Genomic DNA, 15,065 nt, shown 5'->3' with positions numbered 1-15,065 from the left:
ACTCTGACATAGATTATGTCTCTCCCATTTTTATTCTTGGTTCTTCTGTAGAAAATTCTCTCGTGAAACACTATGTATTTGTCAAACATGCAAATATAAAAGGGAAGGAACACCATTCTTGTGCTATCATGATAGGACATTGCTCTTAAGTATACAACAATGCCTTGTGCTTTTCCAGTATGACTTACAGTATGGTCTGCACCAAGATCCTTTACACCCAGTATTTCCAGCGTTAAAAAAGAGAACTCTGGGAGTTCTCTTGTGGCATAGTGGGTTAAGGATCCTGAGTTGTCACTGATGTGGCATGAGTTCAATCCCTGGCCCAGGAACTTCTGCATGCCATGGTGTGGCCAAAAAAGAAAAGAAAATAAAAGAAAGAAAACAAAAAAGAACAAGAAGAGATATCTGTGTGTTTTCAGCACAATTTTCCAGTTTCTGCACATTATAATATGCTTTCTCATCCACATTTTTTTTCTCCTTCATCAATGACTTTTAGGATCCACTGCGAGGTCAAATTATGGTTTGTTTGTTTTTTGTTGTTGTTTGTTTGGGTTTTTTTTTCTTTTTTTGCATTTTAGGGTTGCACCTGCAGCATATGGAAGTTCCCAGGCTAAGGGTTGAATCAAAGCTACAGCTGCCAGCCTACACTACAGCCACAGCAACTCAGGATCCCAGCCACATCTGAGACCTACACCACAGCTCATGGCAACACTGGATTCCCGACCCACTGAGCAAGGCCAGAGATTGAACCTGCATCCTTAAGGATACTAGTCAGATTTGTTTCTGCTGCACCACAAAGGAAACTCCCTAAATTATGACTTTTTTTTGTCTTTGTCTTTTTAGAGCCACACCCACGGCGTATGGAGGTCCCAGGCTAGGGGTTGAATTGGAGCTGCAGCTTCCAGCCTACACCACAGCCACAGCAACGCAGTATCCAAGCCACGTCTGCAACCTGTACCACAGCGCATGGCAACGCCAGATCCTTAACCCATTGAGAGAGGCCAAGGATCGAACCCAAGTCCTCATGGATACTAGTCAGGTTTGTTAATGACTGAGCCACAATGGGAACTCCCAAATTACGATTTTTCATAGCAGCTTCCCATCCATTTTTTTCTTCTCAGTCCCCCATGTGGGGGCCTGGCTTGCCATCCTTATTGGGGATCTGTGAAGTCTGTCTGGGGCCCAGAAACAAGGCCTGCTCTGCTGGTGCGCAGACCTTCTGTGGTTCATTAGCCACAGGCTGATGGGGTGGATTATCATGGTATATATAGGCCACATTTTTTTTTCCAAAACTGCATTCGCATCAGTCCAATTGTTTTCACAGAGACTGAGTCTTTAACCAGCTTGAGCCAGTTCCACACTGAAGGCCTTCAGTGCAAAAGCAGAGCTTTGGGATTCTGCAGGGAAAATAAATAGCCATCATGATATCATTTCCACAGCAGCTCCATCCAGTAGTGGTCTATGGAGTAAGGCACTTGGTCCACTGGCTGTGGCCATGCTCCCCTGGGACCCCATGGGCCTGGAATTGGAGCCTGTAGCACAGACTGAAGACCCCACATTGCTTTTTAAAGTAAGTGAATGACAGCTGTTAGCTGTGAATAAATGCTTATTTTGTCATATGCATCTCAGGCCCTGGCAAATTCCCTGTCCTGAGTTACATTTTTTAATTTGTTTTTAGGGAACTGTGTCTTATTTATCTGTATATCCCAGGACCTAGCAGAAAGCTTGACCCACAACAACTGCTGAAAAAATATTTGTAGATTTATTTAATCAAGGAGTTGGGAGGAGTCAGAGAAGGGAGGGTGAGGAGCATCACACATACACGCACATGCGTAAAATGTAATGATTTATTTATTTATTTATTTTTTGCTGGTCTGACCAGACCCAGAATATGAAACAGAAATGGGATCTGTGCTATGGTTTCTTTTGATTCTGCCGGTGTATATAAGGCAGTGGTGAGACAGATTCCGTGACAGTTAGAAAGTGAACTGGCTGCCAAGATGGAGCGGGAAGAACAAGTAACCTTTACCTTCTACAATCCCGAGGTTCCCAAGGTCAAGGGGAACAGGAACTATCGAAGGGTGAGGCAGTACCCAATTGTAGGTTCTGCAGGGAGAATAAATAGCCATCATGATATCATTTCCACAGCAGCTCCATCTAGTAGTGGTCTGGATGGAGGAAGATGGGAGGAAGTAGACTTACTTAAAGGTGGGCCCAGAGTTTCCTAAAGATAGGGGAAAGGTGATCTTGAAATGTCCGGTTTTTATAGACGGGGTAGGGAAAGATAGCCACAAATAGAACCCACATGGGGATACTTGAGCTGGAGAAGAGCAGGAGACCCCGGGGATCAAGGATTGTCTTTTTGGGTAGGCAATATCTTCCTCATCCCTCATCCTTGTAGCCTACCCTCCCCACCAACAAACATCCGAGTGCCTCAATGCCACCCGAGAGGCGACAACAGCATGTGGATCAGACACACGCCTACATCCGAATGTTCTGTAGCGGCCTCTGTGGTTTTAGCCTCCTAATGCTGATCTTCGTGTCCCCACTGAACTGGGTGCAGCTCCTGGTGATCAAGAATGGCCTTGAACTCTATGCAGGACTCTGGATCTCATGCGACCATGAGCTGTGCTGGAGCCACACCCCCAAGCCACCCTGTGAGTGCCACTAAATTGAATGCCATAGGCCCCACAGTTCTCAGAGCTTTCTCAGAGATTGTTATTCTAATGTAGCTTGCAGAAATCAAAGTGATTGTTCTTAGCTGGGAGATAAAGCAAAGTGTCTCAGTCTCCATCAGATTGAACTTTCAAGGTCAGCTTGTTCTGCTAGCAGTAGAAGAGGAGTTGAGTGCATGTCAGATATATAGTGTAAGAAATGCCAGCTATTTAGAGAGTAAATTATCATCCAGTTTTATGTGAATTTAAGTAAATCTGAAAATGCAAGACATCGTATTTTAGGAAATATCATATGCATGAGTTTTTCAATCAGAACCAAGGTATAGAGGAAAGATACAACTGCAGGAGTTCCCATCATGTCTCAACGGAAACGAGTCTGACTGGCATCCATGAGGACACAGGTTCGATACCTGGCCTCACTCAGTGAGTTAAGACTCCGGTGTTGCTGTGAACTGCGGTGTAGGTCAGATCTAGTCTTGCTGTGGCTGTGGTGTAGGCTGGCAGCTACAGCTCTGATTTGGCCCCTAGCTTGAGAACCTCCATATGCTGCAGGTGCGGCCTTCAAAAGACAAAAAAAAAAAAGATATAACTACACTCAACAGTTTCCCAAACATTCACAAGAGATACATTTTAACAAAGGAAGAGGTATTGTGAAAGAATAAATAACATGAGTAAATGTTTATTTCTCCTTCTTAGATAAATAGGAGTTTCAGAATGTGGCAGGAAGGGGGGTACCTATGGCCAACCCTGAGGTAGAGCCTCACCTATTTGGCATGGGCTGTGGGTGTTTGGAACTAAGACTCAGGATCCTAAAACAAGATCTTGGGAAGAAACTAAATTCAAAGGCAGGCAGACAATTCAACTGCATATTCAACTAAAAAGAAAAACTGGAGAAAATAAGTGCAACAAATATAAAAGATAAAAGGTTAATGGCCTTAATATATAAAAAAAGATTACAAATTATTATTATGAAGACGAATACCCCAATAAATGTTTTTGTAAATAGAAAATTCACAAAACAGAAACTACAGATGTCTAATAATCATAGGAAAAATAACTTTAACCTCAATCAGTCATTAAATAACAGCAAACCAAATGAATGATGAGATAGGATTTCTCGATCATGACATTCACAGAGATTTGCAAATGGCAACGCACAACGTTGCACACCCCCCATACGCGCTGGGATTGTGTAAATAGGTACAACCAAAGCAATGTGGTTATGTGCATCCAGAGATTTACAATTGCTAATTTCATTTCTAGAGATACTGAGTAAGAGATGTAGGCATAAAAATTAAGTTGCCATTTTATTTATGTGACTGAGTACCCAAGCTAAACCTCGGGCCCTGAGGCTATTATTTAAATCTTTAAGGAGTCAAAATCTTGAAATGTTGTCTCTTAAATAATCAGCAAATAGCTTATTTCTTGGAGCCTTGAACTCACCTGAGGCCAACTGTTAATTCTTTAACTAAGTGAGTCTTTAAGGACACAATCATAAGTCAAGTATCCATCCTATTTCCAATGTTATATAGGCCTATTTCTAGGGTTAGTGATCAGTCTGCAATACGGATCTCATAAGGAATTCCCCAAGTGTAGTCAGCATGTCCGGGTCTCATCAGCCTATGACATTAATGTTGGTGTTACCCAAATACATTACTGCCAAAGTTCAAGAATTTTAGACTTGGAGTTCCCAGTGTGGTTCAGCGGTAATGAACCCGACTAGGATCCATAAGGATGTGGGTGCAATCCCTGGCCCGGTTTAGTGGGTTAAGGATCCGGCATTGCCGAGAGCTGTGGTGTAGGTCGCAGATGCAGCTTGGATCCCACATTACTGTGGGACTGTGGTGTAGGCCAGCAGCTGAAGCTCCATTTCAACCCCTAGCCTGGGAACTTCCATATGCCACAGGTGTGGCCCTAAAAAGACAAAAAAAAAAAAAAAAAAAAGCTTCAAACTTTTGCTGACTGAATTGCAAGAATTTATCCCACTGTCCCATCGTGTCCCCAGTCATTTCTGAGAGTTTCACTGGGGCTTTCTCAGGCTCAAGAATGTGACTCACTTCAGACCATTGTTTTTCTGTCCTCGACTCACTTCAGGCTATTGATCCTCTTCTGGTTTTTTTTTTTTTTTTGGTCTTTTCCGGGGCCACACCTGCAGCGTACTGAGGTTCCCAGGCTAGGAGTCAAATCAGAGCTGTTGCTGCTGGCCTACGCCAGAGCCACAGCAACACAGGATCTGAGCTGCGTCTGCAACCTACACCACAGCTCACAGCAATGCCTGATACCTAACCCGCTGAACAAGGCCGGGGATTGAACCCATGACCTCATGGTTCCTAGTCGGATTCATTAACCACTATGCCATGAAGGGAACTCCTGTTCCTCTCTTCTGACTTCACCTGGTTCTAGGTAACTGATGGCCCCTGTGCTGTAGCTATTGCTCATGGGATGAAGAAAGGATGAGGAGTAAAGGACACCATCCTTCACTTTTACTACTAGGTCTCAATGTGAAACAGACACTTCTAATTTCCCACATTGCATAGGTGAGATCAGACCATAATGTAAAAGAATGTGTTGCCACAGAGAATAACCTGAACTGTTTTGTTGAGGGTGGGGAAGAAAGCCTTGGTCTTTTGGTTCAGAGTCAGGACCCCAGGAACCATCACACAGTCATCACCCACAAGCTGTGTAGGGATTTTTATTCTGATACCAACCTGTTGCAAGGGAATCTAAATACTAAGCAGAGTTCAAAGCTTCCTCTTCAGGGTGTTAGGTATCCATCCAGCATCTTTTCCTTTCCAAAACCACCTCCTTTGGGCATTTTTCCTCAATCCGGGGGAGTTTGGTCTTGACCTTACATAATGGAGCGTCTAGAATGAAGGCACAATGGCAGCAGCATGGAGGTTTAATTTTAGTTGAAAAAGATTATCTCCAATAGCACATTCCTCACCCTCAAAATCAATTCTACATCCCACCTCCATCCCTTCAGTCTGCCTCCTTCAAAGTTAAAAGGGACTAGATCCTTTGGGAGCACTGCTGTCCTATCCCAGCTTTGATTTTTGCTGAAGGACCTAGAGTTAAGTGAGGGGAGCCCCTTTGGAGCACCTGAGTGCCAGGTGGCTTCTTTCTTGTACTCTTTCTTCTCATGTCATCTTGGCTTCTCCACTGCTTCCTTCCAGGGTGTCAACAGCCTTAAAAGAGAAGAGCAGCAAGTGCGAAGCAAACCTATTTGTTCACAAGTGTGGGGTGGCTTATAGTCCTGTACCTCCCACTTTTCAGTAACTCTTGGGCAAAGTTTTACTTTCATAATAGTAGAAGGAGATCCTGTCCATCAGTTACAAACTTCCACATGGTTTCTCAATTCACTGAGAAACACTACTGCTTTCTGGTTGAGTAGCATCCCCTCTAATCTGGGTAGCTTTTACATCCTACCTAACGGTGCTCTGAAGTGCAGAAACAGTGACCGGGATGATTCTGAAAACCAGGATCTTGCCAAGTTTCACAAATGATTTAGACTTCTCTCCAAATAGAAACTGACATCCCCTCTCTTCCCATGGTGTTAGTTTCATCGCCTTCATTATCTGGGAGCCTTGCCTTGCTGTTCCTGCAACTGATGCATGTCTTTAGGGAAGGCTTCAGAAATGTTTGCATACAAGAGACCCCCATTGGTGTTCCTTATATCTAGGGCACTTCTTTCTCTGGACCAAGGTGTGTGTATGTATTTATTTATTTATTTATTTCTCTCTTTCTTTCTGACTGCACTGGCAGCATATGGAAGTTTCTGGGTCAGGGACTGATTCCAAGCCACAGTTGTGACTTATGCCACAGCTGTGGCAACACCAGATCCTTAACACACTGCGCCAGGTCAGGGATCAAACCCACACCATCACGGAGACGACACTGGGTCTATCTATGACCTGCTGCACCACAGTGGGAGCTCCTGAACCAAGGTTTCTTACCGATATGTACAAATAGGGTCTTTTGTTTTGGACTTAGGTCCTAAAATTTTTGAAACTTTAGTGGGTAAGCTGCTATACAAACTGTTATTTAAAAGTTGAAATACGTTATGTCTAAGAGCAGATAACGGTTTGAATTCACTTTTCAGAACTTTGTCTCGTTACACAAATAAAAAAAAAAACGATGAAGTTAACTGAATGCGGCTGTTTTAGACTCTGAAGCTAAGTGTTTAGTTTGCCTAGATAATGTGTTGTATATCATTATGACTGATAGTCTTGGTTCCTCATGGGGCCAGACTATACTAGGCTGCAAAACTTTAATTTTTCCTTTGGAATTATGGGTGATCTTGTTTATGCAGTTTTCAGGAGAAGAGGAGCTAAAACAGAGCAGATTGTAATAAGAACACGAAGGAGCAGTCTTCGCCTTGTGGTAGAAGAAAGGCTGGACTGTAACATGTCTAGGAGTTGGACTGGATATCTTAGCAAGTACTCTTTTGTGTTTTAAATATCAGAACACATTCGAACTAGCATAAACTAAAGAGTGAATTTATTTATAAAGATTTAAAAGAATCTCATAGGCTCCCAGAGGCAGGAAGTTTTCTGAACCTTAGAGGATTTCAAAGGAGGCTGTGATCTCAAACAAAATCAAGCCAGCCAGTCATGCAGTCTCTCTAGAGCTCCTTTGTCACTTATCTTTGTTGATGTTTTCTTTTATCTCTGCAGCTCAGTCTTTCCTGTTTATCAGTGTATAAGTGCCCGAAAAGTGATATCCCAGGCTAGCTTTATATCTTCTTGGTTCAAGCAAGCAAAAGGGGAAATTAGCATCAATCAGTCCCAAATCCAGATATCCAAGCATAAGAATCAAATTTGTCCAACAGGGTCAGACACCCTTCCTTAATCCTATTAGCTGTAATCAAGGGAGTTATAATCAAGGGTCCAGAGCTCTAGACAAGAGCTTCTAGGGCCCATGGAGGACTGTGGGCCACATACTGCAAAAGATACTTAAGACATTGGGCTTCATGCAGCTCAATCTAGGCTGATGGTTCTGACTGACTACATATGCTCTTACTCTGAATGACATGGTTTTCAGGAAATGTGCTGCCCTTGGCTTACCAGGTTTTAATATGGATAACTTGTTGGGGCCAAAGAACTGACCTCTGTGGGTAGGAGTGTGGTTTCTTTTAATGGAAACTACTGTTATTGATCATGTTGGCCAGTGGTGTGTTCTAGAGAACAAAACAAAACTTAAGAGGCAGATCATAGACTGGGATAAGCTTGATACTCTTCTCTCTGGGTTACTCGGAAGTTGGATTTCAGTCCTTAGGCATAGATGTGCTTAGAGAGCTTTCAGTGGTGGATGAGCTGGCCGTTGTTACACTGAGACAGAAAATAAGCTAGACAAGGAAGCACCCTATAAAGGATGTTGAAGATATTGATGGGCCTGCGGTATCTCAGAAAGAATACATCTACTTGTAATTGTGAGTTACTCTATTTCTTAAATCTTCTGTAAAACATTGCCGGGGAAATCAAGGGAAGGATCTATTCCACATCATGGATGTGGTAGTGAAAAGTAAGGTTAGTGTGTCCCGTCTTCTCTCTTACCAGCATCCAGGCTGCAGAGGCAGAGCCAAAGAGCAGAGTCTGGAGCCAAGAGATGAGAGAGAGAAGGAGGAGTGTTAGCACACTTGGGTCAGAGCATTGGAGCAAGGTCTCTCCTCAAACACATGTGAGATGGGACCTTGAGAGACTCTGGGGCTGGGAGGAGGGAAGAGATATTTGCGGGGTGTTAAGTTCCTGCAATCCATGAGGGCTTGAAATCACTACAATATGGGAGTTAAGGTAAATGTGACTTCATTTTGTTGTCTCAGGCTGACAAGGACTGTACATTCCAGATACATTTGAAAGAGAAAAAATAAATGGAAACAAACTCCAATAATGGTAAAATCAGGAGTTTCCATTGTGGTACTGTGGAAATGAATGTGATTAGTATCCACGAGGATGTGGGTTCCATCCCTGACCTTGCTCACTGCATCAAGGACCCGGCATTGCCATGAGCTGTGGTGTACATTGCAGACATGTCTTGGATCCCGAGTTGCTGTGGCTGTGGCATAGGCCTGCATAGTTCTGATTTGACCCCTAGCCTGGGAATTTCCACCTGCTGTGGGTGGGGCCCTAAAAAGCCAAAAAAAAAAAAAAAGGGAAATATGTTGAGATGACAGACTTTTTTTTGGGGGGGGGGATCTTTTTGCCATTTCTTGGGCTGCTCCTGCAGCATATGGAGGTTCCCAGGCTAGAGGTCCAATTGGAGCTGTAGCCGGCAGCCTACACCACAGCCACAGCAATGCAGGATACGAGCTGCGTCTGCAACCTACACCACAGCTCATGGCAACGCTGGATCGTTAACCCACTGAGCAAGGGCAGGGATTGAACCCACAACCTCATGGTTCCTAGTCGGATTCGTTAACCACTGAGCCATGATGGGAACTCTGACAGACTCTTTTGTAGCCATTAAAAATGATGTTGGGAGTTCCCGTCATGGCACAGTGGTTAACGAATCTGACTAGGAACCATAAGGTTGCAGGTTCAATCCCTTCCCTTGCTCAGTGGGTTAACGATCTGGCATTGCTGTGAGCTGTGGCGTAGGTTGCAGACACAGCTTGGATCCCGCATTGCTGTGACTTTGGTGTAGGCCAGCAGATGCAGGTCTTGTTCAACCCCTAGCCTAGGAACCTCCATATGCTGCAGGAGCGGCCCTAGAAAAGGCAAAAAGACAAAAAACAAAAACAGAAACAAAATAAATAAAAATAAAAATGATGTTGGGTGTTCCCTCATGGCTCAGCAGATTAAGGATCATGCATTGTTGTTACTGTGGCTCTGGTTATAGCTGTGATGCAGGTTCAATCCCTGGCCTGGGTACTTCTGCATGCCGTGGGTGTTGCCAAGAAAAACACGATGTTTACAACAGATGATTTGGGGAAAATCTTACCCTAAGATCATGAGAGAAACCCCCACAAAATTTAGAGTTGTATTCACTATGCACAGAGGATAGAAAAATACCAGAAAGAAATCAAATAAAATACTAGCAATGATTGTCTCTGGGTAGTGGGACTGTGGCTGATTTTCTTCCTGCTTCTTGGTACTTTTGTAGTCTCTCCAGTGCTTATATTGAACATGTATTCCTTTTGTTTATTTCTTAAGTTTACAAAAAAAAATTTTAGGTGAAGTATAGTTGATTTACAATGTTGTGTTAGTTTCTAGTGTATAGCAAAGTGATTCAGTTGTACATACACATACACACACACATATATATTCGTTTTCATATTCTTTTCCAGTACGTTTTATTATAGGATATTGAATATAGTTCCCTGTGCTATACAGTAGGACCTTGTTGTTTATTTGTTTTAAGTGTGGTAACTTGTAGGAGTTCCCGTCGTGGCTCAGGGAAAAAAAAAAGTAGTGGCTTGTGTCTGCTGATTTCAAACTCCTAATTTATCCCCCCATCCTTCTACCCCTTTGGTAACCATAAGTTTGTTTTCTACGTCTGTAAGTCTGTTTTTGTTTCATAAATAAGTTCATTTGTATCTTATTTTATTTTATTTTGTCTTTTTAGGGCCACATCAACGGCATATGGAAGTTCCCAGGCTAGGGGTAGAATTGGAGCTGCAGTTGCCATCCTACACCACAGCCACAGCAACACCAGATCCGAGCCATATCTGCAACCTACGATCATGGCAACGCTGGATCCTTAACCTATTGACGGAGGCCCGGGATCAAACCGGCATATTAGTCAGGATCGTTACCAGCGAGCCACAAGAGGAACTCCTGTCAAATTTTAGGTTCCACATATAAGTCACATATTTGTTTTCCTCTTTCTGACTTACTTAGTATGATAATCTCTACGTCCATCCATGTTGCTCCCAATGGTATTATTTTGTTCTTTTTTATGGCTGAGTAGTATGCCATTTTATGTATGTGTGTGTGTGTGTGTGTGTGTGTGTGTGTGTGTGTGTATAATCACATCTTCTTTATCCAATCATCTATCAATTGACATTTATGTTACTTCCATGAACATGTATTACTTTCAGAATTAGAATTAGGAACAAGAGAAAGTTTAAATTTATGTTGTGATGTTATAGTCACATCTCATAAACTAATTTATGTCCAGCTTAATGTGTTAATGTACAACTGTTTGCATATTATCTTTAGTTTTACAGTGAAGGGTTTGCTTTCATAGTAAAAAATTCAAGTATCAATGAAGAACTATGAAAAAAGATCCTTACTTAGGCCCTGGATGCCACTTAGCAAGTCCCTTCTCTAAGACTCTGTCTGGTTTGTTTGTTTGTTTGTTTGTTTGTTTGTTTTTTAAGGGCCACACCTGCAGCATATGGAGGTTCCCAGGCTAGGGGTTGAATCTCAGAGCTACAGCTGCTGGCCTGTGCCACAGCCACAGCAACACTAGATCCAAGCTGCGTCTTCGACCTACACCACAGCTCATGGCAATACCGGATCCTTAACCCACTGAGCAAGACCGGGGATCAAACTGACAACCTCATGGTTGCTGGTCGGATTCATTTCCCCTGTGCCTCAATGGGAACTCCCGGTTTTCTTATTTTTTGTTTTATTTTTAATTTAAAAACTTTTTTTGTTTTTTACTTTAAGGGAGAATTGCAATGATTTTTAACTTTTATTTATTTATTTATTTTGCTTTTCAGGGTGGCACACTTGGCATATTAAGGTTCCCAGGCTAGGGGTCCAATTGGAGCTGCAGGTGCTGGCCTATGCCACAGCCACAGCATCGCAGGATCCGAGCCGCATCTGCAGCCTATACCACAGTTCACAGCACGGCCAGATCCTTAACCCCCTGAGCGGGGCCAGGGATCAAACCTGCAACGTCACAGTCCCTAGTCGGATTTGTTTCCGCTGCGCCACGACGGGAACTCCTGTCTGGTTTTCTTAAGGAGAGGTTCCCCACTGGACTAACCAAGCCTTTCTCTTCTTCTCCTTGGCAGATTACCTCCAATATTCCAGGGCCTTCTTCCTCATCTCTGTCTTTACCATACTTGTTGTCCTTGTCTGGCTCCTGCGCTCTTGCCTCCCTAAAAGAGAAAGCATGGCTGCTAACTTGGATCTGAAGGTATCCGTGCTCACCTTCATCTCAGGTACAGACCTAGACTGATAAGATAACACCATGGTAAAATTGTCAAGGGACCAAAGTTCCTCTGTGGGGGCTTTCATCCTCCTTTTTCTTGTCCTTTTTCTCTCCTTCAATATCACATCAAGTTGCCAGTTACTTCCCCTGTCTTATGGTATAAAACATGGATTAGTTGACTTATGCCGGGGAAGAAGTAGAGACCCTTTCTGTCTCCCATTTTGGTCAGTCCCCCAGTGTTTCTCCCTTTGATCCTTTCCATACATTATGGTGTCTGGAAGTAGAAGAGTTGGGGGTGGCGGTCAAGGCAAATTGAAGACACTGATGGGATGTGACATATTTTCTTCTGGTCCTAGCTATCTGCTTGCTCCTCTGCCTCATCCTATTTCTGGCACAGGTTCGTGAGCATACTAGGGGTGCCATGGAGTCAAATTTACTATGGACCTATTATCTTACCTGGGGGAGTGACTTATTATACACATTTGCAGGTGAGTCAGTTCCCTCCCTGACTTATGCAAGAAGGATGGAAGGGGAAATCAGTTCTTGAGAGGGAGGTGGAATCTAGGAGAAATAGAAGCACTAACTGTTCCTATTAAGAACATTTAGGAGTTCCCATTGTGGCTCAGGGGAAACGAATCCGACTAATAAGCATGAGGTTTCGGGTTCAATCCCCAGCCTTGCTCAGTGGGTTAAGGTTCTGGTGTTGCTGTGAACTGTGGTGTAGGTTGTAGACATGGCCTGGATCCTGCTTTGCTGTGACTGTGGTGTAGGCCAGCAGCTGTAGCTCCGAGATTCAACCCCTAGCCTGGGAATCTCCATATGCCACGAATGCAGCCCTAAACAGCAAAAACCAAAAAAACAAAACAAAACAAAACAAAAAAACCCAAAAAACATTTGTATGTGGAGAAGCACTGTGGTATGGTAAAGAAATCATGAATTTTGGAGTCTGGAAATCTAGAATTCATAATCTGTTGTACCACTAACTGAGGCACAGACAGGTTGAGTAGCTTGCTCAAGACCATGCAGAAAGTAGTGGAACTATGCTTTGCATCCAAGAGGTTCAAGCTTTGTCCTAACCACATGAGAAATACTATAATGAACTAGGAGCACAGGAGGGAATCAACCCTGGTGGGGAAGGGTGGGTTGGCTTTACTGAAAAGAGGCCTTTTGAGTTGAGTATGTAAAAGATGAGCAAGATTTTTAAAAACCAAAAGACCACCTGTCTACTGAAACTCATCTCAAATTCTTCTCTTCCCTTAGGGATCCTCTTCTTCCTCAACTACATAACTTCCAGAGCTCCTCCCCTTGATCAAAATGTCTCTGCAGTCCCCATAGAGAAGTCAAGGCTGGGAATTGGTCCAGTGACTACAGTATCGCCTGCTGAAGATGAGGAGTTAAGGTCTCCGATAGAATCTACAAGTGAAAGAGAGACAAAACTACCAAGTGCAGAACTGTGACGGCGATAGGACAACCCAGCTACTGCTTGTCTTTAAAACAGGGGAGAAGCCAACTGAGTAGGGAGTAATTGTGCAGATTGGAGGAAACTCTCCAAACATCATGTCCATGTTACTGAAGGAGACAGCATTAAAGCTGATGAAATGTCCTTTGCGTATGTTGCATCCAAAATGTGTATGACAGTCATAAAGTAATGAAAACTCACTTAAGAAAAGGTTTCTGAAAGAAAACATCAGTGTTTAGGGTCGTAAATGAAAGAAACTAGCAAAAGATGTGGTACGTGGATCAGAGCTCTCTGGGCATCAGGGATCTCATGGACCATTCTGGTCCATGAAGAAAAATGACACCAAATTCTGTTTGAAATTTTCTTTATCATGTGTGGCTTTGGGCATACTCAGGATAGAAGGCATTTGGACAACATTGTTGAATATGAATTGGAGAAATGGAATGAACAACAATAGAGATGATATCTACCACCCTGAGGAGTTGAGAGGTGCTGGATAGATTCTGAGGAATCTATGAAATCCCACTTCTCATAAGGATTGGTCATTTAAAGCCCTTATAGGCTATTATGTAAACCCAATACTTCTCTCCAGGCTGGGGGAAGCATTAACCAAGTGTCTACAAACTCTGACACTGTACAAAACTTGTATGCTCTTTTCTGTGAAGAGGACCATAGATTCCATCAGATTCTTGTTTTCGGTTTGGTTTGGTTTGGTTTTGTGTTTGGGGAGAGGCTTTTTTAGAAGTAAATTAGAAGAGATTTATTGAATACACTGCTAAGGGAAAGCAGAGGGCAGAATGAGAGAGCTCATCTGTCCTTGGGCTCTTTTTATACGGGAACTGGCTCCAGAGCCCCCCTCTTCGTTCAGATTCTTGACAGCCTGTGACTCTTTTGATTCCTTAGGCTACAGTTATGTTTCACTGAGCCAAATGAAGTTAAAGGGCTTTTTTCAGTCTAAGTATATACATGGATCAAGTTAAAAATGTTTCCATATTTTCATATACTGTGTAACGCTGAGTAAGGGTGAGGCATTCAGGCAATCACATGGATCTTTTGATGGCTAAAGATCTCTTTTTTTGTCCCCTGGCATTTTGCTTTTTTGTTTTTGTTGTTTGTTATAACCATTTTTAAAATTGGAATATAGTTAATTTACCATGTTGTGTTAGTTTCTGGTGTACAGCAAAGTGACTCAGTTATACATACATACATATTTATATTCTTTTTCAGATTCTTTTACATCATAGGTTATTACAAGGTATTGGATATAGTTCTTTGTGCTATGCAGTAAGTCCTTGTTGTTTATCTATTTTATCTATAGTAGTGTGTATATGTTAATCCCAAATTCCTAATTTATCTCTTCATCCCACCCCCACCACCCCCTTTGGTAACCACAAGTTTGTTTTCCATGTCTGTGAGTCTATTTCTCTTTTGTATGTCATTCATATACATCATTAGATTCCACATATAAGCAATATAATATGGTATTTTTCTTTCTCTGTCCAACTTACTTCACTTAATATTATAATCTCTAGGTCCATCCATGTTGCTACATATGGCATTAGTTCATTCTTTTTTATGGCTAATATTCCATTGTGTATATATATTCCACATCGCCTTAATCCATTCATCTGCCAGTGGACATTTAGTTTGCTTTCATGTCTTGGCTATTGTAAATAGTTCTGCTGTGCAGATTAGGGTCCATGTATTTTTTCCTTTCCTTTTTTTTTTCTTTTTTTTTGTCTTTTTGCCTTTTGTAGGGCTGCTCCCGAGGCATATGGAGGTTCCCAGGCTAGGGGTCAAATTGGAGCTGTAGCTTCCAGCCTGCGCAAGAG

At 42.6% G+C, this 15,065-nt stretch overlaps 1 protein-coding gene across 2 annotated transcripts; it reads left to right on the top strand.

The window, feature by feature from the left end:
- Positions 1,865–13,676, top strand: TMEM202 (transmembrane protein 202). Of its 2 annotated transcripts, XM_005666174.3 has the most exons (5): positions 1,865–2,081; positions 2,402–2,657; positions 11,635–11,784; positions 12,131–12,262; positions 13,035–13,676. In XM_005666174.3, exons 1-5 carry the CDS (start codon positions 2,001–2,003, stop codon positions 13,229–13,231), a joined length of 816 nt encoding a protein of 271 aa, XP_005666231.1. In that variant the 5' UTR covers positions 1,865–2,000; the 3' UTR covers positions 13,232–13,676. The 2 variants fall into 2 exon arrangements, 1 of the variants encoding a protein (XP_005666231.1); XR_002345846.1 differs by lacking the exons at positions 1,865–2,081; positions 2,402–2,657 and having other exon boundaries at positions 12,172–12,262; positions 13,035–13,236.

Source organism: Sus scrofa, chromosome 7, assembly GCF_000003025.6.
Source record: "Sus scrofa isolate TJ Tabasco breed Duroc chromosome 7, Sscrofa11.1, whole genome shotgun sequence".
NCBI classification, from domain to species: domain Eukaryota; kingdom Metazoa; phylum Chordata; class Mammalia; order Artiodactyla; family Suidae; genus Sus; species Sus scrofa.
The sequence above is the reverse complement of the archived record's forward strand: the minus strand, read 5'-3'. Positions and strand labels throughout refer to the sequence as shown.